Genomic DNA, 26526 nt, shown 5'->3' with positions numbered 1-26526 from the left:
TCCATCTCTCATCATAATCCCAGTAGCCTAAATCAAGTGCATGGAGAAAACACACAATCATATGGTAAGGAGAGAGGGTTTTCTAAACCTGCGTGGACTGCAAAGCCGCAAAGAGGAAGCCAGACACCAAGCAGAATTAGTCCCTCAGCAGCAACTTAATGACACTTCCTTCACCCCGATTCCTCTTTGACTAGACGGGAGATGGTGAGGCACCAAGAGATTGGGTGTCCTCCCACAGGACCAGAGCCCACCATGGGGCCAATTGCTATAACCGCCCCGACTCTGTTTGTCACTTGGCAGTACCCTCATTTCCTGAAGCGAGATGCCAACAAGCTGCAGATCATGTTGCAAAGGAGAAAGCGTTACAAGAACCGGACCATCTTGGGCTATAAGACCCTGGCCGTGGGACTCATCAACATGGCAGAGGTGAGCAGAACGCCGTGTCCGGGCTGTGGGCTTTTGACACAGAGTCCAAGACAACAGGCCCAGACATTGAAGCCCAGCGAGTAGCTTTTCCAGCCTCCTGGCTGGGTGTTTGATTTTATAAGTTAATTCTTATATTGGAAATTCAGAATATACCTCTCTTTTCAAGTACTTCCTCCCTCACAAAAAGTCGTAAGAATAGTATCAAGAATTCTCATACACTGTTCACTCAGATTCTTCAGCGTTAACACTTGCCTTACTATTTTATTATTCTGTGTGTACATTTATGCATGTTCTTTTCTGAACCACTGAGAGCAATTGCATATAGGATGCCCATCACACATTAAGACTGCACTGCGTTAATTTCCTAAAAATCAGAATACTGTCCTGTGTGAGCAGCCTGCCTCCACAAAGATGAGGATGTCATCCCGGATGCAGGATCACCAGTCAGCCCACAGTCCCCATTCAAATTGTGCCAGTGTCTCAAGGATCTGTGTGGGCCCGTGATTTAATCTAGAATGGTGTGAAGAGTACAGGCTGGTTACGTTATGAAGTGTTCCTCATGGGGGTTTGTCTGATGTTGTCTGAAAATTTGATTCGGCTTACACAGTTTTGGCAGAATGACCACAGAGTAATGCCGCGCTTGCCTCCTTGCTCCACTGCCGGGGGTCACCTTTGTCACTTGGTTAAGATGGTATCTGCCACAGTTTCCAATATTAGGGTAATAAATATATCGTACTTACCTCTGAAAAAATATTTTATAGGTAAATAAATGTTTGGACACTATGTGACAATCTCTTTCCTCCTCATATCTTCACCAACTAGTCAGAGCATCTCTTAATATTTCTCGCCTGAATCGGTTCTTACTTTGATGCATGCCAGACGGTGAATTTCTAATCTCGCCATATCTTCGATATTCGTTAGTTGCCTTTCTGTTGTAAGATTGAGGTTTTCCCTTCTTAATTCATTTTTTTCCCCCTCATTAATTCCCCCGACACACACACTTCCACCCCTGACCCGTGGATGTTGCCATTTCCCCTTAAGAACTGGATCTCTGAAGGCGGGGTGGACGTCTCCTCCCACATGCTCACGGCACGCACCTGGGGCCTGGCACACCCGGGGTATGGTTTATGGCTCCACCTGGGGCGCGCACACAGGACCTTCTGTGTGCAAAGCAGATGTGCTAACCGCTACACTGTGGAGCCACCCCTCATTTATTTTTATCAGTTATGGACCTATGGATCCCTGCTTTATTCAATGGAATTTAATTTGCTACCGTCATTTTTTGTTTTGATGCTCAAATTATCTCAAATTTGGCCAATGGGAGCCCCTATCAAGTTGGCTCCTGTATCCTCCAATATCCTTTATGTCCCATCGTTTTTTACATACTTCTTTGCTCTCTGATATATTATTCTCATCTTGTACTTTCCCTGACCCAGCCTTGGAATGAACTGGTTCTCTGAAGAACCCTGGTTCCTTTTAGTGGAAAATGGTATTTAGAAACCAAGATCTGTGTACTAGGAGTGCTCATTTTTCCAACCGGGGTATCAGTGCTTCTAGACAGAGCCAGGAAATATATGTATGTACTTGCACATGCACTTATATGTACATGCAGTCATATCTGTTTCTATATTTACATCTGTCTAATTACATCACGAGCTCACATTCCATATATTCCAGTCCAACACAGTAGGGCTTAGTCTGGCCTTTCTGTAATTCTGTTTCCCTTTGCCAACAGTAAGAGACCAGGCTCCTGTTGCCTTTGATGTATTTGCCCATTTGTGCATTTCCCCTCTATGCCAGCCAAATCCTCTCAGCCCTCACAAAGGGGCCAAAAATCAGTTTTAAAACTTATTTCTCTGCTTTAAATAGGAACATTTTGTGGCCATAATAAAGAGAATAATTGGGCTAATCCCCAGCCATCTTCCCGTCCTCTTCAGGCCTGCTGTCAGTATGAGGGACTTGGGTTAGTGAAGTGGCATGGATGCCACATTTTCCAGCTGTGTCAGGCCCTTGCCTTTGCTCATGTACCGCAGGTCCTTTTCCTCATTGTGAGGGGAGCACAGGTGACCACTCTCAGCAGACCAGCGCCACCCACCCTGGAGAACTAGTTGCCCTGGGGGGCTTAAACTAAAATGTAGTCATTTTAGCTTGGTCGGCAGTCATTTTCAATCTCAGCCCTTGGTTTTTATCTTTAAGCACATGGCCTGATCAGTGGCTGGTACTGCTGGGGGGACAGTTTTAAAGACCTTACAGCAGTAGGAGAAGAGTAGCCGTGGACCTGGAAGACAGTGAGAAAGGACATGTACTGGCAGGGTGCCGTTCCCGTTGGCTTGCACACCCACTTGGGTTTGTGGAGGTGGACAGCTCTGCGGCCCTCTGCAGTAAGGCGCCCCCGCTGCTGCCCCGCTGCAGGTGATGCAGCACCCGAACGAGGGCGCGCTGGTGCTGGGCCTGCACAGCAACGCCAAGGACGTGTCCGTGCCCGTGGCGGAGATAAAGATCTACTCCCTGTCCAGCCAGCCCATCGACCACGAAGGAATCAAATCCAAGCTGTCTGGTAAGAAGTTTTCGGTGTCGGGGGCCCCTGCGGGTCAAGAAGCAGCCCATCCCCTCATCCCCGTCCTAGGAGAGCTGGACAAGAGAGTGTCCACGTCGTCCCCAGGGAAGAGAAGCCTAGAGGTCCCTAAAAACGCAGCGTGGCCTCCTGCGCCCGGCCGGGTTTCCACCGGAGGAGAGCCCCAATCCCCGCTCGTCGGCCTCGTGGCGCACCTGCCCGCCGCGAGGTGGTCATGCCGGGCTGTCTGTTTCCAGATCGCTCTCCTGATATCGACAATTATTCCGAGGAAGAGGAGGAGAGCTTCTCCTCAGAGCAGGAGGGCAGCGACGACCCACTGCATGGACAGGTAACGGTCCCCAGCCACTCGCCTGACTGTCCGAGGAGGGGCCAGATCCTCCTGGGCTTTCCCAGCCTCGTTGTCGCCCCCTCCCCACCTAGGACCTGTTCTACGAGGATGAGGATCTGCGGAAAGTGAAGAAGACCCGGAGGAAGCTCACCTCGACCTCTGCCATCACCAGGGTGAGCCTCGAAGGTCTGGCGACATTCGGCTGAGATTTCCAGTTTCGGGGTAGGACGGGAGTGGTCTGTCCAGACTCTCTGGGGGCGTTTTTCAGCCTGCACGTGGCCGTGCTCTCAAGGTTCCGACACACCTTCTGTCTCCTCCACCACCACCTGGTTGGGAACCGGCGTTACCGATAGAGGCGCATTATTTCTTCAGGTTGTCTTAGGATGGAAAAAACGTTGAGTACCTTTGTTTTAGACTTTGGAACAGGTAATGCTTCCTCGGGGAACAGGGCACCTCAGACACCCCACCTCCCTCCCCAGGCGATGGCTTCACATTGTGTACTGTCCACTGCATAGAGAGATCCCGTCCTCTCCAAGAGGCTCACCATTTAATCGTTTGTTGAACTTACCCAGAAAGAACAGGCTAATGCTTGGAACCGCGGGTTTGATAAGGTTTAATTACATTAGATATAGTTCCTGCCTTAATGGATCCATAACCGTAGAGACCAAATGCCATTGGATTATATATCTCCTGCATAAGATTTTGTCAGGAGTCACTATTTTTGGTGAAATTAAAGTCCTCGACCGAGACGCTTAAAACCTGAATTTCTAGGTTAACTTTGATTGATTCTCGAGTTCCTGTGCTAAAGTGTGGGAGAGTCGGAAGTGCTAGGAGCTTTTTAGAAGAGAAACTCACAGTTCCATTTTTCCCCAGAGGCACCCCAATTCTCTCTAGTGCAGAGCTAGTCTAGGGACCCCAAGCAGAGCTTCTCATCACCTTCAGGAGTGAAATATTGTAGGCCAGACCTTCCAAATGTGTCGTGTCTGAGCCTGGCATTCCACCATGAAACGACAGTCATCCCTCCAGTCCTCCTGAGGTGTCACGGGGCTTACACGTAAAGCCTCGAGCCTGCAGCTTTCATTTCCCCCACTGGACAGTGACTAGAGAGCGCAAGAACTGTTTCCTTGTCCTCGGATATCTAATCCCTGATTGGCACTTCGAACAGCCCGGATAAGACATGTCGCCAGAGCCTCAAACACTCTGTCACATTGCCTTCTGATAATGGGGAGAGCTAGAGGATCGCTCTGTTGTAGGTCCTGCTGTTGTGTTTCTCTTTTTCCTGCTCCGTAACTGCAAAGAGGCCCCATGTTCGTCTCATGGGGCGCCACCCCCCTCCCCCACCGAGCTTTATAAGTCAGCTCCTCTGTGGCCTCCTCCATAGCTTCTCCTGGAGTTCAGTTCTCCTGTTAACTGCCCCAAAGGTTTTTTTTTTTCATTAGCTGCAGGCACTGTTCAGTCAGGTTTCCAGAGACTTGGCAATTGTTCTCTAGTTTCTGTGCACATTCTTTATTTTCTCCCCACCCCAGAACACTTTGTTCTAGATGCACCGATCGACGCGCTGTTCTCTGAGTATGTTTAATGCTTCTCTGTCACTGTGAACTCCTGGTTTTCTCTCTGCTGCGAATGACCTTTCCACCTTTGGAAGCCCTGCCCTTTCTCTAAGGCATAGCTCAGTCTTACTTGCCAGTTGGTCTTTTCTATCCCCAAATAGTGAGTTGGTGACTCAGGCAGGAAGCACTTATGGCCACAAGCTAGGCATTGTGCCCAGAGTCAGAGACACAGAGATAAGGAAGGCTCAGTGCATGCCGTTGGGGAGCTCACAGTGTCTAGGGACACAGACGTGTCTGAACAAGTGACTAAAACATAGCAAGATAGGTGCTAGAGATAGAGCTTCGCGTACAGGATGGAGGTGGCACTAAGGGGAAAGTGGCCGACTGAGCAGGAGTGTCAGGAGAGCTTCGCCGCTGACATGCTGAGACCTAGGTTTCTGAGGATAAGTAGAACTTCACCAAGTGGATTTGGGGGCAATGTTTAGTCAAGGCAGAAGACACTGCAGAGCGAGGCCCAGCGGTGTACCCAGCACGCAGCTTTTCACAGAACTCAAAGCAGTTCGTGTCTAATCAAATACGGAGTGCAAGGGGGTGACTGGGGAGATGAGGCTAGGGACAGGCAGAACCAGCCCTCAGGCGGATGTTGGGTTGACACCACCAAGACCTCTGGAGTAGAGAGTTACATGATTAGGTTTGCATTTGGAATAATCGCTGTGGCCTTTGGAGGGAATGGGACTGGAAACCAGCTGGAAGCGGGCAGGTGGGGATGCCGGCTGAAGGCCCTTGCAGTGGTCCTAGAGAGTCGCGAGGACAAAGGCCTGGACGGAAGCAGTGGTGTCCGGATGGAGGGGGTAGGAGTTAGGGAGCACCGGGCGGTGGGAAGAGCCAGGCGGTTGGGCGGGGTGCCGATGTCGGGAACCGGAGTGGGGGTGCCGATGAGTTCCGTTTTGGAAATGTTGAGTTGGAGGCACCTGTGTATGTGCAGGTAGAAGGCACCAGTCGGCAGCATGGATCTGAAGGACGAGAGAAAGCGGTGAGCCACAGGTGCACATGTGGATGCTGCCAGGGCGAACGTGGCGCCGGGCCCTGGGGACCCCCAAGACTTCGTCCATCCAGCTGTGCCCGCAGCACCAGGAAGCGTGCCGTGCCCTGGAGTTGGTCATGCGTGTGCCTGTGTTCTCTCACAGGCTCAGGGCCCGGGGGTGGATACCGCCTCTTCCCATCCTTGCGTCGCCCCACAGTTCTTCACGAAAGTGGGCTCTCGGTCACTGTTGACTTGATTCGCTCCACAAGTGGGTGTCTGAGAACTCTTGTGCAATTTGTCCCTACAGCAACCTAACATCAAGCAGAAGTTCGTGGCCCTCCTGAAGCGGTTCAAAGTTTCCGATGAGGTACGACCCCCTTATTCCCGAGGCCAATGGTGAGTGGATTTCCCTGAGATTCACCCTCATTCCTGAGGTGCACTCTGTTGTCACTGGGAGTCAAGATTCCAGGACCCCCCAGGTGAGAGGGCAGCTAAACAGAGGCTTTAAGTACTTGAAGTAAGAAAGGAATGCTTCACACGCAGCCCCTGGGCTTCCTGGGGTTCAGAGACAAGGGCAGTGCGGGCACCCCAGCCCTCAGCCAGCGCCAGGCCCCTGCCGTGCGCTACCAGTGACAAATCCAGTCGTGGGTGTTGGTTAACTTTTCTCCTATCCCAAGGGGAACATTGTGAGCAACAGCCTGTGAGGTGGGAGTGTCCTCAGTGGTCAGCTTTTGAAACCAAGAATTCACTGTTAATAGAGAAGCAGTTTCTTCCCTGGGCTCGGGCGGGCCCGTTGCCCGTTTTCATAGGCTTCTCTCTTCTCAGTGGACTGAAAAAAGGGTGGAGGTGAAAATAGTTGAGGGATTTCTTTGTCCTGCGGGCCGTAGAGGAAGATGGAACTAGCATGCACAGGGTCACGGGTTTTCCCAGGCCTGGCCTCTGGCAGAGCGCGTTGGTACTTCCGCTTCTCTTCTTGACGCCAGGCCCGTAGTGTGGCGTGTTAGGGAGGTACTCAGGACTGTGTCACAGCAAGGACATCAGGACCACCTCGCTGAGTGCGAAGCTGTAGCATGTCCCTTAAGGGGCACTGGTTAGGGAGGCCAGTTGGTACCTGTCTGGGAGGAAGGGGCGGCAGGTGTACCGTAATTGTTAGTAGGCGTTACCCCAAACTCAAAGGTTTCTTTTCCCTGCAGGTGGGCTTCGGGCTGGAACATGTGTCCCGTGAGCAGATTCGAGAGGTGGAGGAGGACCTGGACGAACTGTATGATAGTCTGGAGATGTACAACCCCAGCGACAGTGGCCCTGAAATGGAGGAGACGGAGAGCATCCTTAGCACTCCAAAGCCCAAGCTCAAGTGAGCCCCAGCCTCCTCTAGCAAATTGTCTCCCCACACTTCTTCCCAGACCCCCTGCCTCACTTCCCCCATTACTCAGGAATCTTGGTTCTTCGCTCTCGCTGAGCCTCCAGCTATCGGGATAAAGATCGTTGTTTTAGCCTCTGACAAAAGTCCTGATAGGACTCCCCCTGAAGTCCTTTGGTCTGGGCCCCTACTTGTTGAGCCTCTGCTGTGACCTTCCTCACTAGTGTCCTTGAAGCCCAGGTCGTTGATCCTCCTTGAACACTAGCCTTGCCCAGCTCTCCAGGAGCAGCCCTGGCCGCACTGACCCTGGCTGTGCTTCTTCGCCACAGGCCCTTCTTTGAGGGGATGTCGCAGTCCAGCTCACAGACGGAGATTGGCAGCCTCAACAGCAAGGGCAGCCTCGGCAAAGACACCACCAACCCTGTGAGCACGACCGTGGCTATGGGGTAGAGGAGAGGGACCTGGGGAGTGTCGGGGCTTAGCCTCTGGGCCCTGTGCCCCGGGCTCATTCTGTGACCTGGAAGAGCAAGCTCATCTTGTTCCAGCCTCGGAGGCCCTCCTCGGTCCTAGTTGGTAGCTTAGTTCTCTGAGGGCACCGCTGTGGCCAGGCGGGTGTTCTTTTTGGTCTCTTCCCACCGTGCTTGGAGCCTTCCCTCCCACAACTCACAGGGCCTCAAAACCTCTCCCTCAGCGTTCGTCGCAGGGGAGCTAGGAGCATGGCGTCCGGCCCACGGCAAGCGGCTCTGCCTTCCAGGCTGGAGAAAAAACAGCTGTAAAGGGGGCAGGAAGCCCACAGGTCTGTTCAGGGACACCGAACATAACGTAGGTTTATTCACAGAGGGGGCAGGGCCCTCAATTTATAATTTAGTGGGCAGGTTTCTATTTTGCCTAGTGAGCAAGAGGAGAAAGCTCTCTGCTGTAGCACCCCAGGAGCCCCCCACCAAGGTCCTCCTGACAGGAGATCAGGGGCAGGAACCCAGGGAGATACTAGACCTACCTCAGGCCCTGGGAAGCTGTTCTTTTCTTCATTTATGACTAAAGGCAAGATGCTGTGCATGATTTTAGTGCAGCTTATAGTTGCTGTTGGAAGCTCACTATCTTGTCTTAGGGCAAAGAAACAATCCTTTAAGTCCTCCTATTCTTGCCTCTTGAACAGAGGGAACACAGAAGTCATTTTTCAAATAGGTAGTAATCATGGAGAAAGAGGTGAAGCATGTGAGGTGTTCCATCCCCTGAAAAGCACTGTCTGCAGAAGGGCTGCCACCTGTACCAAACGTCTACAAACTGTCAGGCAGTTTGTCGGCTGCCTTACTGCCTGCTGCCACCAGGTGGGGCTGTCTCCTACGTAATCCCTTTTCCTGGTGAAGGCGCAGCAGGCAGTCTGGCGGAAGGTGGCGTTAGTGAGGAAATGCGGGATGGAAAACTGCAGCCCACATGGGAGAATCCCACCAGAGAATTCTCAGGCCTGTCACTTGCAGACCCTGCACTCCCAGCAACTGCCCAGCCCAGGTCCCTGTGGTCCGGAGCTGAGCAAGCCTCACTTTCCTATGTTGGGACGTGGCTTGTAGCTGCTCTTTGTCCTGGGGCCGCTGAATGATCCTGCTGAATTGTCACTGTCCATGTGGACAGATCCTTGGTCACCAGAGCCAGATTCCATCTTAAATAGAAATAGAAGGGATAATTCTTCTAGAGAGAAACCTGGGACGTGGCCGGAGAGGACTGTTTCACAGTGTCCTAGGAGTGCAGAACAGGGTTCTGCTGTGACAAAATGCAGTTAAATAGTTAACTGAGATAATGCTGCTAAAGCACTAACTAGCACAGTACCTAGCGTGGTGCGCGAACACCAGTGAATTCTGGGCATCATTGGTGTTAAATCACTAAGGGAAACTTTTATACTAACGAAGGTGTTTCTGGGGTGATAGAATTTGTCTGTAGGTGTCCTTCAGTCTCAGTTACATGACTAACAAAATTCGGAGAGAAAAATCCCAATGCTCTGAGCCTCGGGTGTCTTATTTGTAAAGTAGAGGCTTTGGCATAGGAGCCTAGTTTGTTCAAAAGTCAATTGAGTATCTTTACAATACGATGGCCTAAGGGCTCCTGTTTAGGAAAAACATTTATTTAGGACTGGGTGGCGCTGGATTTGAGAGCATGTGCCCTGGAGTCAGACTTGTGAGTTTGGATCTGGACTCCATCACTCCGCTGTCTGCGTGCTCTGGGGCAGTTACGAAGCCCTCGTTTCCTCATCTGTGAATTCTGTAGCAGTGAAAAGCACATGCGTCACAAGGTAGTGTGGACATACAATGAGAGAATGCAGGTAAAGCCTCCGGCAGGGCGCTTGCATGAATGGGTCGATTAACTGCATGGGCAGCATGCAAGAAGGGTAAGCTGCTGTTGCTGTTATTATCGTAGTCTCTTAGAGCCATTTCCGGTCTGGGCTCCTGAGACCGATTGAATCTGGATGTCTTTTTAGTGAGTCCTTCAAATTCTCATTCCCTTGGACAGATTTCAGACTTGCTTTGCTGATTCTCTGTGATATTTCTATTTTGAAAAACCCCATATGTCTTGATGTGGGCGTGGAACTTTGGAATCCTTTAGTACGAAAGGCACTTTGGGAAGGAACTGCAGAGCGAGGCTGTGCTCTCACGCAGATAGCTTCTAAATGTATTAGGAAAAAATACTGAGATTGCGCATACGTAGGCAGGCGTGCACATGCTGCCAGCATTTATCCTCTCTCCCTGATTTCCTAGCATTCCTATTCATTTTTCTAAGTTTTCCTGTTTGTTCCCTAAATTTCAAAGGATTTAGTTTATCACTAAGAATTTCTGCTGATACAGATTATTACTACAGTTGTTGAGTTTTCTCAAGACTTGAGCTTTCCCAAGAAGCAAGATTTGGTTCTCCGAGCTGATAACAGCAAGCCCTGACTGTGCGTTGGTCAAGGCAGCCGGAGATGCAGACTCTCAGTCAAGACTACCTGCTGCTGAAAGTCGCTGTTCCCATAGCATTGTGGATAATGGCGTTAAAGACTAGTGCTTCGTAAAATGATAGCTGCAAATATTACCCGGCTCTGCCCGCCTCCCCACCCCCCCGCCACATACCCAGGAGCATATGCACCCTCTGTGGCGGCCACCATTGCCCCATGGGCACAGTGCTTCGGGCTGCTAGCATCTGTCTCCAGTGTCACACAATTAGACATAGCTCCTGCACTGCTGGTGTCCCAGGGTCCTGCCGTGAGAAAAGCCCTTAGTGTTTATAGGAATGGGGGTAGAAACTTGGAGAATCGGAGTTTGCTCCCGGCGGGGTTGTCGAGAACATCTAGAAGAGCCAGTAAATAGCTGGCAGGTGCCCTCCAGACCCATCCCGAGTTAAAGATCCTGTCAGATGTGGCAGCTGTGCCGTGGACACATGCTGTAGCTGTCGTAGACTTGACCCCAGGGCATGCTGCTTTAAAACCTTCGAGCAGAATGGAGTTACTGCCCCCGTTCATTTGTCATGCTGAGATCCAAAACTGAGTGAAATCCTCTTCAGTCTTAAGTCTGGCCAGAAATTCATCGTGATTCTAGGCTCTTTCAACACTGGTTATTCATCTAAACAGTGTGCAGGTGAAGTAGCTGTGCAGTCTGGAGGCATCCTATTGTGTGTGGCTCTGAGCCAAACCATCTTAGGACCTGGGTCACAGGCCTTGGCTAAAGTACATTGGGTTAATCTTGCAGATGGCTTCGAGCAGTGGTTCCCAACCAGGATGATTTTTACCTCCCAAGGAACATTGGCAATGACAGCAGATATTTTTGGCTCTTACAATGGGAGGTGGGGTAGGGTTGAGAGTCTCCTACTGGCATCCTGTGGCACAGGACAATCCCCCACGACAGAAAGATCTGGCCCAAAACGTCGGTAGTGCCGAGATGGAGAAACCCTGGCTCAGAGTATGACACAGGGGCCTACTTTTATGATCCTTGTTCATTAGTTTGCTGAGTGACTCCATGAGCTTATTAGCCTGATATTTCTCAGTGATATTTAATTTACTCAGAGTAATTAGGAAGAAGTGGAATATCCTTGATCTTTTCTGACTTCCTAGTTCCCCATAAGAACCAAAGAGATTCACCAAGGCCAAACCCATTCCTGTATTCTAAGTCCCACAAACCTCAACTGCTTATGGCTTTGACATTGGTATATGCACAGCCAGAAGCAACATTAGCAAATATGAAAAACCTGGCTATGTGTCTCTATTTGCAAAATAAATTTTTAATATTTATGAGAAATGCTCATAAGAGTTGGAGACAAAAAGAATTAATTCACACCTAAATTGCTTAACATTGGGTGTCTTTTGTTTGAGGATTTTCTATGTTTTTTGCCAAGCAAAAAGCATTTGGCTACCATGGATGTCTTTAGTCTCAAAATCGAAGACCTGAACTATAAGCTCCTGCTTCCTCCTCAGCAACTTTGGACAAGCAGAAGAGGCCTCGTGTCGGCCTCCCGGGGAGGGGGGTTTCCAGAGTCAGGACGAGACTTTGTGGATCCCGTAGCGAAGTCCTCTACACTTGAGCTTCTCTTCCCTAGTAGCATCTTGTGAGAGTCAGAATTTCTGGGTTCCACATCTCACTGTGTTATTGATTTAATCGCTATAAAAATAACTGATCCCTCTGGTGCTTAGTTTTCACAAAAATAAGATGAAAATCCCAAATATTATATTACGTCTTCAGATTAGGTGAAAGTATTTTAAGTTTTTAGGGACCTAGAAAACAAGTTAGTGGTAGTTATTTGGATTGGTGATGACTAATTATTATAATTTTTGCAGATGGAATTGGCTGCTCTAGAAAAAGTCAAATCTGCTTGGATTAAAAATCAAGATGACAGCTTGACTGAAACAGACACTCTGGTATGTATGGTTCAGTCTCCTGTTTCAGCCGTTTAAAATAGCTTCTGTACCTTTAGAAATAAAGGCAAAAAGACCCTCAGGACCACCCTGGAAATTTTGCGTAAATTTGTAGACTTATAAAGGTCCTGTATTCTCTTTCTCTTGAAATCCTTACCTATGGAATGTAACCTACTCTGAAGACCAGGTTATTCCCCAGATTAGCAAGCCAGAAATGTCCCCATTCTGCCCTTTGGTTAGAACCGATTAAATGCTAATTTGGGTAATTTCTCATTATCTGTCACCCTCATTTACTTCTGAGAGATGACGACACTTATCTCCCCATGCTGCTCTTACCGTGGCCAGTCAGCCACAGCAGTAAATGTCTGAGGGATTACTGGGCAACTCCTTCCTCTCAGATGCTGGAGCGGCCCAGGAGTGCGGGCCAAACCCTGGTGACGTGGAACGGACTGGCTGGGGCGCCAGTTTAATTACAGTGAATTCCACACACATATACTGGGCAGCTAGCTGTGTGTGCCAAGCCCTGAAGATGCACACGTGAGAGCGCGAGATCTCTGCCACCCAGGTGCCGCCCTCCAGGGGAAAGCCAACCTGCGGATGCCCCGTCTAGAGGCCCAGGGAGGGACAGAGCGATCTGACAGCAGGGACATCTGAGCTGGGCCCCGTGGGATATGTCGAAGTTCACCCAGTGAGACTGGAGGCTGGACACAGTGGATGGGCACAGAGAACCTAACCGAATGCCATCTGGGGGTGTGCTGTGCGTCAGCCTCACAGTGAGACCTGGTGGCTGAGAGCAGTCCAAGAAAGAATTACTTTAGGTGTATGTTTTGTATCATAAATAACGCTGCCTTAAAGGTCTGGCATATGACGAAACATTAGGCTTGATTCAAGATTAGTTTAAAACTTACACGGCTTGCACTTGGTGGATCACCAGTGGTACGAATAACCCAGCTACGAATAACCCATCTTCCACTCTTGACCCACTTCGGTCCATACTGCACAGTGGCCGTTTCAAAATGAAGTTCAGTCATGTTACTTCCTGATCAACGCTCTCTCCTTCCCACCTAGACAAGCCAGATCATCAGGTCTGTGTGTTGACAGAGTTCGTAAATGCAGAGAACAGACTGAACAGCGAGAGACAGTGAGGACAGTGGGCGCACTCAGTTAAAATGACTGTCCTCGCCTGAGACAGGAGCTCCAGGGAGAGCACATGGCTGACTCTCCTCGCTGGGGGCGGCAGTGAGTGAGCAGTAACCACACTGCTTCCTTCCCTCCGTGGCAGGAGATCACCGACCAGGACATGTTTGGAGATGGCAGCACAAGTCTGGTTGTGCCAGAGAAAGTCAAAACTCCCATGAAGTCCAGCAAAACGGATCTCCAAGGCTCTGCCTCGCCCAGGTACTCCGGACGGGGAGAAGCTCCAAAAACAGGGCCGGGGGCTGGAGTGAAGGAAGCCAAGTAGATGGCACAAGGCTGCGACCACACCTAGCAGAGGCTCGTGGCGGGGGAGAGTGGGTCGACGGGGCTTGGGGTCCGAGGGGCTGTCTCACCACCCCCTTCGCACACATCCGCAGCAAGATGGATGGGGCGCACACCCCCCGGCAGAAGCGGAGCACGCCCCTGAAGGAGCGGCAGCTCTCCAAGCCCCTGAGCGAGAGGACCAACAGCTCGGACAGCGAGCGCTCGCCCGACCTGGGCCACAGCGCGCAGGTACCTCAGCAGCCCTGGGCCTTGGCTTCCGGGTCGTCAGCTTCCTCGGGCAGTCAGGTGGGAGGGAAGGAGGGCTACTTGGAAATGCTCTAAATCAAAGTCTTGAAAGCAGACCTCGGTGGCGAAGTCTAGCGCACTTGTTATTTACCACTAGTGTGGTCTTGGCTGTGGGCTGATTTGTGGGGAGCCGGAGAGGGAGTGAGGAATGCCAGCATTATCCCAGCCTGCCATCAACCCCAAGTGGCAATTCCACGCCTTCTGGTTTGTTCTGCTTCTTCTGCCTCCATCAGACAATAGTGCGGGGATTGTGCAGTGACTGGTTCTGGGGGACAGCAGCCATCAGAGTCTCACTGAATGTCACTGGCCTGCACTCTGACACCTGTCGTACCGCTGTGGGCCTGCTATTCTCATTTCAGGCTGGCATGTCAGCAGCAGTAAAATATCTGATTGAAAGACCTCAGTGTCCTAGAGAGAGGCACAGAGGAAACTGGACCTTGGGGACGAGTTTTCGTTTTGAAGGCCAGTGGTACCAGGGGTTAGGGGAGGGACGTTCTCTGAACTGACACCTCACGCAGCTACTGTTCTTCTAGAGTTAACAGCAAGCCTGTTCATTTACCTGATAAATATCATCGGGAGGAAAGTTTGTGTCAATGTGGCTTCCTGAGTTTGACTCTATTACCTAGCTGAAAATGAACCAGAGACCAGAATAGCCCAGAGCCTGGGGCGAGGCATTGTCCTTCTTGTTAATCACCGTTCCTGGAACGCCTCCTTCCCTGTACAGCAGGCCCCCACGCCGCGCTCCCTGCCATCTCGTTAGTTCTCTCCCCGTTGCCCTCATTTTCGCTCCCGCGAGCACCTGCTCACCGTTCTCTCCTTCCTCCTCTCCCGGTCCTTCCATGCTGCCTCTCCCGCTGTGCCCTGCCTCGTACCCTTCATGAGATGCTTACTGCGTCTCTAGCTTTGTCCGCCCTCCCCTTCAGGACGACTGCTGTGGCTTTGTTCTCAGCGGATGTGTGCATTCTCCAAGGACTCTGCTTTCTCTTTGTCCTCCTCTCCAGGCCTGCCAGTGGAATGCTGGGTCTCCGCCCCAGATTCCTCATAGCTCTCCACATACCGCTGCTCCAGGAATTCTCTACTCACCAGTCCACCCGGCCCCACCCTCCAGCTTCCCAGGGACTGCCTAACAGACCCTTTGTCCCTGCAGATTCCGAGAAAGGTGGTATATGACCAACTGAATCAGATCCTGGTCTCAGACGCAGCCCTCCCAGAAAACGTCATTCTTGTGAACACCACTGATTGGCAGGGCCAGGTAGACATTGAAGACGGCAGGGCGAGGGAGGAGAGGTTCTGGAGAGCAAGAGACCCCCGGGGTGGGTGATTCGAGAGGCAGGGCGTGGAGAAATAGGAAAATGATCCCCCGACCTCAGGCCCCTCCTATCCTGAATTAAGCCCGTACCTGTGGGCTCTAGTCCCAGATCTGTCATTTTCCAGCCTGTGTGACCTTAAGTCACTACCTTTCTGTATCTCCGTTTCCTCATCGGTAGAAAAGCAACAGTTTACCTGTCCTACCTCCTTTCCAGGGTAGTTTTGTGCGTCGGGCAGATTCACAGAAGGAAGGCACCTTGAGAAGCACAAAGGGCTGGAAAATCCAGCGCTTGCCCATAGTTTCCACATAGACGGTTCAGAAGGGACAGAGCAACGCCCTGCCTGCCGCCACTCACCGCTGTCCGCCCAGTTAGATCCTGGTGCCAGAGTCTCTCTTCCCCAGTGTGGGCTACAGCGGCAACGTGAGAACCTAAAGGTTCCTCAGCTTCCCACATTTCCCGGTTAGCACGCTCCACAGGGTCCAGCCAGTAACCTGGCCTTTGCTCAGCTGTGGCCTGAAGGATAGGATGGGGCCCTGCAGCTTGAGCTGAGCCCTGCCTGCCCCCTTGGCATCTTTGGGGGAGCAGAGCCCTTGCCATGTGGCCTCACCCGTGTCCCTGCCCCTTTCTTCACCGCTTCCAGTATGTGGCGGAGCTGCTCCAAGACCAGCGGAAGCCTGTCGTGTGCACCTGCTCCACCGTGGAGGTCCAGGCCGTGCTGTCCGCCCTGCTCACCCGTATCCAGCGCTAGTAAGAGCTCGGCTTCTCTCTTCCCTTTGGGATTCCTCTGACCTCATCCTCCCACCTTGACTTCCAAGCGGCGACAGGACTTCCTGGCCTCATCAGACCAAGGGTTCACAGTCGGTGCACGGTCACGCTGTGGCAGGCCGTGGTACTCGGGTATCCCTGCTGGCCCCAGAGGGTCAGGGCTTAGAAAATGGCAACTTCCTTCTCTCCCTGGCTCCCCGCCTGGACTCTGCCACACCGTCACTTCCTCACCTTCTTAAACCTGTGATGAAGAAAGCTGGGAAGAGAGAACCCAGGGTGTGACACAATCTTTTCACTACTATCCCTCTTAGCCTTACTTGTCCCCCTTAGCCTTGGCCAGTCCCCTCTTCTGGACAGTGACCTGCCCCATCTGGTCCCGTATTTCTCTCCAGATTGCAGAAGCGCTGTGCATTATTGTCTCTCTCTGTTATTTGATTAGTTTGTTTTTCCCCTGTGGGTTGCTGAGATCAAGACTGAGCTTGGGGCCTTCCTCCGAGCAGGCTGCTGGCGAACCTCCTGAAAGTGGTTGTGACTGTCCCTTTGCTCCCCAGCTGCAACTGCAACTCTTCCATGCCAAGGCCAGTGAAGGTGGCAGCATTGGGCGGCCAGACGTACCTGAGCTCTATCCTCCGGTTCTTCGTCAAGTCGCTGGCCAGCAAAACCTCCGACTGGCTTGGCTATATGCGCTTCCTCATCATCCCCCTCGGTAAAGATGCGCAGATCCCACCGCTGACGCAGGGTGGCGGGGTTAGGTCCTCGGACTGCGCAGTCGGGGAGACCAAAGGCCCGGCCGTCAGTCCGTCCCTTAAGCAGTTTGCCTTCTCTGGTTTCCCCCTACCAGGTTCTCACCCCGTGGCCAAATATTTGGGCTCCGTCGACAGTAGATACAGCAGCACCTTCCTTGATTCTGGCTGGAGAGACCTGTTCAGCCGCTCGGAGCCCCCAGTGTCAGGTAATGAGCCCTGGGAAGGGACCGGGACAGAGCGCCGCCTGGTTCATGGAGAGCCAGTCCTGGCTGAAGGAGGCGGCAGGGGGAGCATGCTGCTCTTCCGCCCTGTGCCGCTAGCTCCCCCACTCACTTCGCGTGTTCATTTCATCGGTGTTTGTTAAGAGGAGGCCGTTAAGTTCAGCCTTCCCATGCTGGATGCTTTCAGTCTCTGCTGTGTGCTCTGCTCCTGTACATCTGGAAATGAGAAGGGCCACGAGGGGGCGCTGCAGAGGACATACCTAATTCAGATCAAATATAAGAAGCAGGCAGTCGTTCCTAAGTAATCTGTTCATAAACGAACCACACTACCCTGGCCATGTCTTCTGAAATGCAGAGGAAAGTGGCAGGCTTTGGAGCAAGCTTGAGCTCTGCAGGGCTGAGAGGCAGTGGGTACTTCCTCAGACCTTGAAGGAAGAGATGGGCACAGATTGGTGGAGCAGACGGGTTCCTCTAGGTTCTGAGGTTGGTGTCAGCAAAAGTTGTGGTTAGCCTGGGAAAGAGCGGGGCCGGGAGGCGCTGCCAGCAGAGGTGGAAGGGGGCGAACAACGCTTTGGCTTGTGATGCGGTGGATTCAGAACCAGCCGATCTTTAGAACCCTTTCTCTGCCTCCACTTGTAGGTCTTCCCGCGGGTCTCTAAGCAGGTTATCAGGTTTGCCTGCTGGAATCAATCGGCAGTTATCTCGTTTTTCTGCAGAGCAACTGGACGTGGTGGGTCGGGTGATGCAGTATGTCAACGGGGCGGGCGTGACACACCAGCTTCCTGTAGCCGAAGCCATGCTGACCTGCAGGCATAAGTTGTAAGTCTGACTTTGAGAGATGGCATAAAACTAGGTGGGGTGGGGCTAGGTCAGACTTGAATGTTTTTTGCTTTTTCACGTTGTCCTTCCTCCCCATTTCCCTGCGTAGAGACGTAGGAGAATGTGAGAGACAGGGAGACAGTGCTTCTCCTGCCTCCCATCCAGGCCCACCCCGTTGCCCGGGGCCTCAGTACAGAGATGCCCATCCCAGGGCCTGAAGTGCAGACTTGGGAGCAGGGGGCGTAGTGTGCAGAATCGGGTCTTTTGCTTGATTTTGTGGCTCTTCATCTCACCCTGAAATGTGACATGATGAGGTGACGTGACGAAGTGTCATTTAGTACCCAGACTCCCTTAAAGCCACAATAAAATATGAAAAACGTATGTCCCCAGCTCTCCGCACTGTCTCGCCCACTGTAAAACTTTCCTATCTCCCAACAGCCCTGATGAAGATTCGTATCAGAAGTTCATCCCCTTCATTGGCGTGAGTACTGACCCCCTCTCCTCTGTGCCCCACCCATCCTGTCCTCCCACACACACACGTGAAAGACTCATCTAGACAGCGGTTCTCATCCGGAGGCGATTCTCCCCCAGGGGACATCTGGCACTGTTTGGAGTGGGGGTGCTTCTGGCATCTAGGAGGTAGAGACCAGAAATGCTGCTAAACGTCCTGCTGTGCACAGGACGGCCCGCACCACAGAGAAGGATTTGGCCCCAAATGTCAGCAGCGCCGAGGCGATGAAACGGTGGGCTGGGACACGTACTGGGCTGCTCCTTTTAGTGTCCTCCTTTGCCGAATTATGGCTCCTTCCCAGATCATCACTGGTATCTCACCTGAACCTGGTGCCTTGGCCTAGGGAGTTATGTCCAGAGCATGGCTTCTGCAGACTCCAGGAAAAAAGAAAGCTGCCCAGAAATAATGTCTGGTGATATTCTGGAGAGAAGTATCTGTTTCCATCTTTAGGGTCAGACCAGTGAGAATAAAGGTCTGTTTTTTTCCCCTTCTATTTAGACAAGGGACAGTCACTATACTAGTGGATTTTGAAAACGAAGGGGACACCTCGTGGATATCTTTGGTGTTTGGTAGTACTGGCCTTTATTTCTTTTGGTGGTAGCTGGGCCACAAGACAGAGACTGACCAAGAGAGGAAGCCCCAAGGGGACCGGGCAGACACCCTGCTGGGTCCAGATCACACCGTGGAAACATGGCCGAAACTCAGATTCCCATGTGTGAGATGATCAGATTTTCTTTCCAAATCAGCTTGTGTCTTTTCCTGTAATCTCGAGGATCCCTCCTAGCTTCTAGGGGGAAAGGCATGTGCAGGTGAGGAGCCCAGCTTCCACTGGCCCTGTGTTCTGCTTGTCCCAGGTTCTGGATATCTTGAGTGATCTTGGGAGATGCCCGAGCCTGGGGAAATTCTCTTCCCCCTTCTCATACATGCTTTACAGAGCCTGCCATCTTGGCTAGTCCAGTTAGACCCCATTAGCCACTGGGACTAACATCTTCATGGAGCCATGGATCATTGCCCACTCTGGCCTCATAGCCGAGAGAGAGAAAAAAAAATTTAAAGGAACAAAGGAGGCGGCAGCCTCATGGAACACCAGGGGAGCAGGGGGCATATCCAGAAAGCTCAGTGTCAGTGTGTTGCTTCCCGGAATATAAACTAAGGATACCTAGAAAGTTTGGGACAAATTTCAGGGAATAGCAGTCTGTACTCTGAGCAGCCAGCCTTAAGGGGACTATCTGCGCGTGATCCCCACTTCACACCAGTACCCAGGGTCCACCTTCCGTGACCTCCCCAGCTCTGCTGAGCCTCCGCCAAGTGCTAGGCCGTGGGCCTGCCAGTTCACAGGACTTCACTCGTCACTTCAAGCCACAGCTGTGACTTTCAAGTAGTTTGTCTCTAGCTGTGCCCTTTGCTGGCCACTTGAGGGTGCCCTCTATCCTTCCCAGAATTCTCTGAGACATTTAAAGTTCCTCTGGGAGCTGGAATCCACGCCACTGCCTTCGAGGGGATATACCTGGGTCCCTGCCTCACTGGTGTTCCTCCAGCTGTGTGTCCCCTTGGCATAGAGCTCCTCCCTGCCACACCCACCTCCCTCGCTTTCTCACAGTGGCTCTTCGTTTTTCTCTCTGACGTGAGAAGATGGCCTCCTGCCGTGTGATCTTAGAAGAAAGGAGATCAGGATATGGAAGTTCCCGCCTTTGAGGTGGCCTTGCCCTTATCCCGAGGGAAGAGCCACAGGGTCTGCTGTGCCCTCACCTCCTTTTTTGGAACTGGGTTTTTTCCCATCTGTCAAAGATCTGGGCTGATCTGGATTCACAAAGATTTTAAAAGCCTCCGCTCAAGTAACCTGTAGTGATGGCTGCTGCACCCAGCCATCTGCTTCCAGTAGTGCAGCTTTGGTGAGAGGACCTAACGCCGGCTCTTCTTTCCTTGCAGGTGGTGAAGGTGGGTCTGGTCGAAGACTCTCCTTCCGCTACAGGTGAGAGCACGGCCCCTTTGTTTCCATAGAGTGAGGGCGGTGCCTCCCCCGCCTCTTCTCTAGTCCAGCCAGCCAGAAGGCACAGACTTGGGGTGTCCTAGGTTAAGTCAGAGTTTGGGCAGGGCAACTGTGGGCGCCCTCACTCCCCCGGTGAAGTGGTGGCAGGGGCTGAGAGCGGGCATCTAAGGCCCAGCAGAGAGCAGGCTGCCACTGAGACAGAGGGGTACCTCGACTCCTTGCCACCAGCGCGTCCTCTGCCTCCTCTGGCTGACTGTCCCCTGACAGGTGATGGAGACGACTCACCTGTGGTCAGCCTTACCGTGCCCTCCACATCACCGCCTTCCAGCTCGGGACTGAGTCGAGATGCCATGGCCACCCCACCCTCCTCCCCGTCCATGAGCAGTGCCCTCGCCGTTGTGGGGTAAGGCTGTCCCCAGGACCTGTCTTTCCATCAGGGCCCAGCACCCGACTGATTGCCCTGCTGCCTGCGGCGTCGCGGAACAGTGGCAGTGCCTGAGTTTAGACAGTAGTGTGGTGGTGAGAACATGCGGGCAAAGTTAGAACTCAGAGACTGAGGCCACCAGCCAAGCAAGTCATCGAACAGCCCTGTCTGCCCTGTCGCACAGAGGTATAAGGTTGAATGAGGGGCCATCGGTTACCTGTAATGTGCTGTGTGCGTGTCTTGTCGTGGGACTGCCCAGCGTAGTAGGAGTGTGGGAGTCACACCTGAGTCTGAGCCGAGGTTCTGTGTGACAGTGACACTTGTTAAGGCACAGTAAGGGAGGCTTTATTCAAGAGGGGGACTATTGTGATAGGTGTAGGGACCACTGGGGTGGGATTTTGCAGTGGGGGAAAAAGATGGGGCTCAACTCCAAACACAGCATAAGCAAATGGGGATTTAGAGCCAAGGAGCAGTGGGATTCAGTGGATGCAAAGTCACTGAGAGAAAGCATCACGGGTCGGGGGCTCTGGCTAAGCTGGCCCAGTAGGACTCTTGCCGAAGGCAGGCCAGGGTGTCAGACATTTTGGGGGCGCTGGAGGATGAGGAACCTGATCAGATAGATGTCCAGGGTGATCAGATTAGGGGCACGGAGGGGTCCTGCTAGCTGCCTCAGCTGGGTTCTTGCTGAAACTGGATTTTATAAGGAAGTTCACAGATGGGCCTGAAGAAGGTTCAGGAGCCTGACTAAAGTTGGGTCAATCACAGACTCTGTCCCTTGAGCACGTTACTCAGCTTCATTTTTTACTCTGTGAAAGCAGAGGTGAAGTAGCCAGGTCAGTTTTGTTGTGAGGCGTAAATAAGAGCGTGTGTGCGTGTTGGTCCCTGGCACGTAGACGGTGCTGCCCTGTTTCCTGCATCCAGCTGTCCTTCAGCACAGCGGAGCTGTCTCCACGAATGAGACGGGCAGTGCCCTGTCCTGGCGCTCAGGTTCCTGGGCCCGGGCAAGGCCGAAGCAGCACAGAAGATGAAACTGTAGATTGCAGGAGGTGCTGTGAAAAGTAGTCTCAGGGTGGTAATGAAGGGGAGGGGAGTTGTTTAAGATGTGAAGTATCCAAAGCTGAGATCCAGGTGGGCAGGGAGGCGTCCGGAGGCAGCTGTGGGCTGAAGGGGCTGTGGCGGGGCTGGGACAGACGGGAGCTCGTGCCCCTCCTCCCTCCGTGTCTGCTGCCTTTGCCTCTTTCCCTGGCTGGGGCTTTACCAGAACCATCAGCGACATTGTCATGGTCCCTAAAGAACATGATGAAATATTCTAGGATGGCGAGAAGCCTGCCTTAGAGCTCGGGTCCCAGCCCTTGTCCTCCCTGCCCTCTCTCCTCCTATTGTCTTCCCTTCTCGAAGGGAAAGGAGGAGATCCCACCCAGCCAGGCGTGGCCCCTGTGCCTTGGGTTCCAGGCTCCGTGGGGGCCCGGGCACCAGCCCTCACCTCAACCTCCATTCCCAGCCAGTTTAAGCTGGTATTTCATGGAACCGCTGAACCAGGCAGAAAGCGAAATGTCAGATGACTTCTGTAGCCTGTGTACCTATTGTGTCTGACACCTCCTTTCAAGAAAACATCAACTCTTTTTCCTCTCGGAGCTGAAATTATCCCTGAGCTAGAAGTGCCATGAATAAGAGAAAGTCACAGGTCAGCACCTGTCAGCTCTCCCGGGGCCGCGGGAGCCGGGCAGTGCTGCCACCTCCGCCCCGCCTCGCCTCCTGACCCTCGGCCGCGTTTTGCCTAGGCTCTGCTTGCTGGGTGTGCGCGTGCGTGTGTGGATGCGTGTGTGCACAGGTGCGTGTGCATACATCCTTTCCTTCATAAAGCTGCTTGTTTTCCCTTGTCTCCTGTGACCTTATTTGGTTCCTTCACAGTGATTTGGGTCTTTTCCTTCCCCTGGCTTTGTCCTCAGATCAGCCTGACTCTCAATCTTACTCAAACCAATCCTGTGAGATGAGAGGGAACCTGGAGCCACTTAGCCTGCCGCCTCCCCTCGCCCCTCCCAGAGCCTGGTGGTCCCCACTCCACCACCCGCTTCTGGCCTTGTAGTTGGGGACCCAGGGCAGTGCTGACTCTCCGTTCTTGTTGCCCTCTTCCAGGAGCCCCAGCAGTCCATATGGGGACGTGATTGGCCTCCAGGTGGACTACTGGCTAGGCCACCCCGGGGAGCGGAGGAGGGAAGGTGACAAGAGAGATGCCAGCTCCAAGAACACCCTCAAGAGCGTCTTCCGCTCAGTGCAGGTTTCCCGCCTGCCCCATGGTGGGGAGGCTCAGCTTTCCGGCACCATGGCAATGACCGTGGTCACCAAAGAGAAGAACAAGAAAGGTAACTAATATCTGAGGCCAGGGACGATCAGGGCCACCAGACCTCCCAGCCTCCTCTCTCAGGGTCTGGGATGGAATCTGCTTCTGGGAGACCTTGGATGAAGGTGAGGCAGCACAAGCATCGTGTGGTCCAGCTTGGGGTCCCCTGGGGGTCCTACCTCACCTCGTGGGACAAGGCCATTCCTCCTGTCACAAAGGAAACCGGGATCCCCAGTGAGTCACTGGTCCCTGCCTGCAGAGCAGCAGCACCTCAGGGACCGAGGCAGTTTGCGCTGCTGTAAGGAAGGGACCCTTTCTGGTCACTGCCCTCAGGGATGGACTGTGACAGAGAAGGACATCTCCATGCCACAGCCCATGGTCATCCTGGCCCCATGGAGCAGCACATTCACACCCAACCCTGGAGGCCACTCAGGCCTTCGTGAGCAAAAGGGCATAGTTGTTTTTAAGAAACGAGGGGAATACAGCCCATTCCAGATAAGAGGAGCGGCTTCAGGCACCAGAGGTAGAGTTGGGGGGCCCTGGAGCCTGCGCTCTGGCAGGAGTCCCCGCCACCAGGCCCGTGCAAGGGCAGCACTCGCAGCTGTCAGTCCGGGTTGTAAACCCGCAGACCTGGCAGTATCCTGCAGCGGCAGGCTGGTGTGACCTAGGGCCCTCACAGCACCGCCACCTCCGCAGCTCTCAGGGAGGGGGCTTCCTCTGACTGCGGACCCTCCCTTCTCTGCTCTCCCAAGGCAGCTGGGCTGCTTTATGTTCAAGCTTCTGCTCCACAGAGATCCCCTGGGGGATGGGCAGGGGCTGTGCCAGGCCCATAGCCAAAACCTACAGGTGCACCCCAGAGACTAGCCTGGGGCGGTGCCCCCCGTCCTTGCCTCTTCTCAAGCGGGAGTGGAACAAGGAGTACCCCTCGGAGAGAGCTGGTACAAACTCTGTGCGCCTGCCTCCTGGCGGCAGCAGGCACATTCCTCCATGGCCTGCGAGTGTTCACAGGCTGCCTAGAACATTCAAGCGAGAAGGGACCTCGGAGACCATCTGGTCCTCGGTCTTCGTTACACAAGTGAAGATATAGAGGCCCAGGGGGTGGAAGGAACAGAGCTGGAACAGGGCAGGAACTCAAAGACTCTGGGATCAGGGAGGAAGCGTTAGCTTCTGCAGATCACCTCCCCTACCCATAGGAAGAGGGGGTGGTGGGCTGGGGGAGGGGAGGGATGGCTGCTTTACCAGGGGCCGTAACAGATGGGATTCCTGCTTGCTTTTCAGTTCCCACCATCTTCCTGAGCAAGAAACCTCGAGAAAAAGAGGTGGATTCTAAGAGCCAGGTCATCGAAGGCATCAGCCGCCTCATCTGCTCTGCCAAGCAGCAGCAGACCATGCTGAGAGGTATGGGTGCGGGCAAGGAGGAGGGGACAAGGGACTGTGGGGGCGGGGAGGCCATGCCCCCCCAGGGACCCTGGGAAGGTGGCCTTAGCAGTCCTGGTCACGCCCTCCCCTCCCCCTGTCATCCCCAGTGTCCATCGATGGAGTCGAGTGGAGTGACATCAAGTTCTTCCAGCTAGCGGCCCAGTGGCCCACCCATGTCAAGCACTTTCCAGTGGGACTGTTCAGTGGCAGCAAGGCCACCTGAGGGCACTGTCTCCTGGCCACTCTCCCTCCTGGCACTGCCACCAGCCTCACCGCCTGCAGGCAGGGGGAGGCCAGCAGGCCCGGGCCCAGCATCCCCTTTCCTGGCCCTGGGGCCTGCATCTCCCTTGCCCAGTCCTGAAGGACACTGCCACAGGGGACACGTCCCCTCCTCCCCACTGCTCAGTCCCATCACTGGGCAGCCCCCTCCCTCCTGATCCAGGCGTGGGGCATGTTGATCTTGTCTTCTGGCACCAGTCCCTGGAATTGAGTCCTCCGGGCCTTCCTTCACCTGACTTCCAACCTCTTTCTGCCATGTGGCACCGGTTCCCTTCCTGGAAATGGGAAAGCTGGAATCCTGGCCCGCAGCGGGAAGTCCAGCCCTCCCCCTCCCGTTTTCTACAGCCCACAGGACCCCCTCCGCTGCACAGTCACAGGGGCAGCTCCCGCCCCCAGGACAGCGTTTCTGTGTCCATGCTGTGTATTTCTGTGACAGAGGGGTCTTCCTGGTCTCTCCCACGCGAGACTTCCTGACCACCCCCAGGTCCCCTGTAGATGTGTGTCCCGAGCGTTTCATTGGTTCTCTGCACGGCCAGGCTCTCAATAGTTCCATGTGACGCGTCTGGGCATCGGTCCCTGTCCTTGTGGCTCCCCCTTGTTATTGATTCCCCTCCCTCTGCCTCCCAGCCCTCCACCCAGCACAGTCTGCCTGTTCCTGAAACTCTGGACTCAGGAGAGATGGGAGACAGACCTCCACCAGTATATCGTCTGTGGCCCCCCAGCCCCCTCACCCCGCTGTTCCCACCACGTCCACTCGTCTCCTTCTCCCTGGTCTGTTCTGCCCCTCCTCGCTCCTGGGCCCCGGAGTCCGGTCGCCCTCCTGCAGGCGCCATTCCCTTCCTTCACCACGGACTTGGGGGTCTGAGCCCCTCCTCAGCCTTGACCATCAGCCTTCTCAGGAGAGGCTAAGCACACTGGGTCAGGATCCTAGCTGCAGCCCTCCTCCCGCCAGCACCTCCAGAAATTTCCGTTGCCCTTTCACCCCTTCTAGAAGTTTTGCACAGAACTTCATTTTGAAAAGTATCTTTCTCATTCTCCATCCTTCCTCCAAACTCCCAGTTCTCACCCACAGCTCGGCCCTGCTGTCCAGAGCATCTCGGGGCTGGGCTACCGTCCCGGCCGCAGAGAGGGGTGGAGTGGGAGGGGCTGAGTGGATGCTGGATTTTTCATTCAATAAACCGGTGATTTCTTACCAACCAGCAAGCCTTGGGCCTCTGTGCCTCTCATTGACGCAAGATCCGTCTGACCCCTACCCCTCGGCGCTACGCAGCCACCTCCACTCATCTACTAGGAACTGGCTGGAAAGAAGCAAATTCCTGTTTTTCTTAATCATAGAAACAGAGGCACGGAGGTGTCTGGCCCAGTAGGAGGCAAGTAGAATCAGAAACAGACCATCATTCCCACACTGAAATCCCATTTTTCCCTGGGACTCGCCACCCCAAAATTCCACTTTCCAAGGCAGTGACACATTAGGGACACTCCTCTGATTGAAAATTAGAACTTGGCTTCTCTCCCCCTACTAGGCTGATGTCCTGCCATAGTTTCTGGACGGTGGTGAGGTCTGAGGCCAAAGGGCTCTCTGCCTCTGTAGGTGGAGGGAGTGGGGCTGCTGGGTCCCTCACTGAGTTGGCTTTCCTGTCTGCCCTTAACCTTAGAAACGGGAAACAGCCCTGCACACCAAGCCTCCCATGAAGGACCCAGAGGTGGAGGCTGGTTTGCGGGGCTTGGTATTCTCACCCTGCAGGGCACAGCCACAGAGGGGTGGGCAGCCAAGTGGGGCAGGCTGTCACTGGCTCCT

The 26526-nt window shown here is 53.5% G+C and overlaps 1 protein-coding gene across 1 annotated transcript in view; it reads left to right on the top strand.

Moving 5' to 3' along the window:
* The window catches only part of PACS1 (phosphofurin acidic cluster sorting protein 1), a 102887-nt gene extending 76956 nt beyond the window's left edge, over nucleotides 1-25931 (top strand). Inside the window, exons 4-25 of the mRNA XM_039840841.1 lie at nucleotides 202-426; nucleotides 2839-2983; nucleotides 3238-3329; nucleotides 3422-3502; nucleotides 5865-5912; nucleotides 6211-6270; nucleotides 7097-7257; nucleotides 7593-7686; nucleotides 12059-12139; nucleotides 13419-13534; nucleotides 13711-13846; nucleotides 15051-15155; nucleotides 15854-15960; nucleotides 16530-16684; nucleotides 16820-16930; nucleotides 17662-17764; nucleotides 18203-18245; nucleotides 20205-20247; nucleotides 20533-20668; nucleotides 22826-23052; nucleotides 24309-24428; nucleotides 24557-25931. Coding sequence (XP_039696775.1) covers nucleotides 202-426; nucleotides 2839-2983; nucleotides 3238-3329; nucleotides 3422-3502; nucleotides 5865-5912; nucleotides 6211-6270; nucleotides 7097-7257; nucleotides 7593-7686; nucleotides 12059-12139; nucleotides 13419-13534; nucleotides 13711-13846; nucleotides 15051-15155; nucleotides 15854-15960; nucleotides 16530-16684; nucleotides 16820-16930; nucleotides 17662-17764; nucleotides 18203-18245; nucleotides 20205-20247; nucleotides 20533-20668; nucleotides 22826-23052; nucleotides 24309-24428; nucleotides 24557-24672 — 2505 coding nt within the window. The 3' untranslated portion in view covers nucleotides 24673-25931. The remainder of the gene's footprint in view (nucleotides 1-201; nucleotides 427-2838; nucleotides 2984-3237; nucleotides 3330-3421; nucleotides 3503-5864; nucleotides 5913-6210; nucleotides 6271-7096; nucleotides 7258-7592; nucleotides 7687-12058; nucleotides 12140-13418; nucleotides 13535-13710; nucleotides 13847-15050; nucleotides 15156-15853; nucleotides 15961-16529; nucleotides 16685-16819; nucleotides 16931-17661; nucleotides 17765-18202; nucleotides 18246-20204; nucleotides 20248-20532; nucleotides 20669-22825; nucleotides 23053-24308; nucleotides 24429-24556) is intronic.
* The last annotated feature ends 595 nt before the right edge of the window (nucleotides 25932-26526 follow it).

This window comes from Pteropus medius, unplaced genomic scaffold (assembly GCF_902729225.1).
Source record: "Pteropus medius unplaced genomic scaffold, Ma_sr-lr_union100, whole genome shotgun sequence".
Classification (NCBI taxonomy): Eukaryota; Metazoa; Chordata; class Mammalia; order Chiroptera; family Pteropodidae; genus Pteropus; species Pteropus medius.
This window is presented reverse-complemented; position numbering and strand designations above follow the sequence as displayed.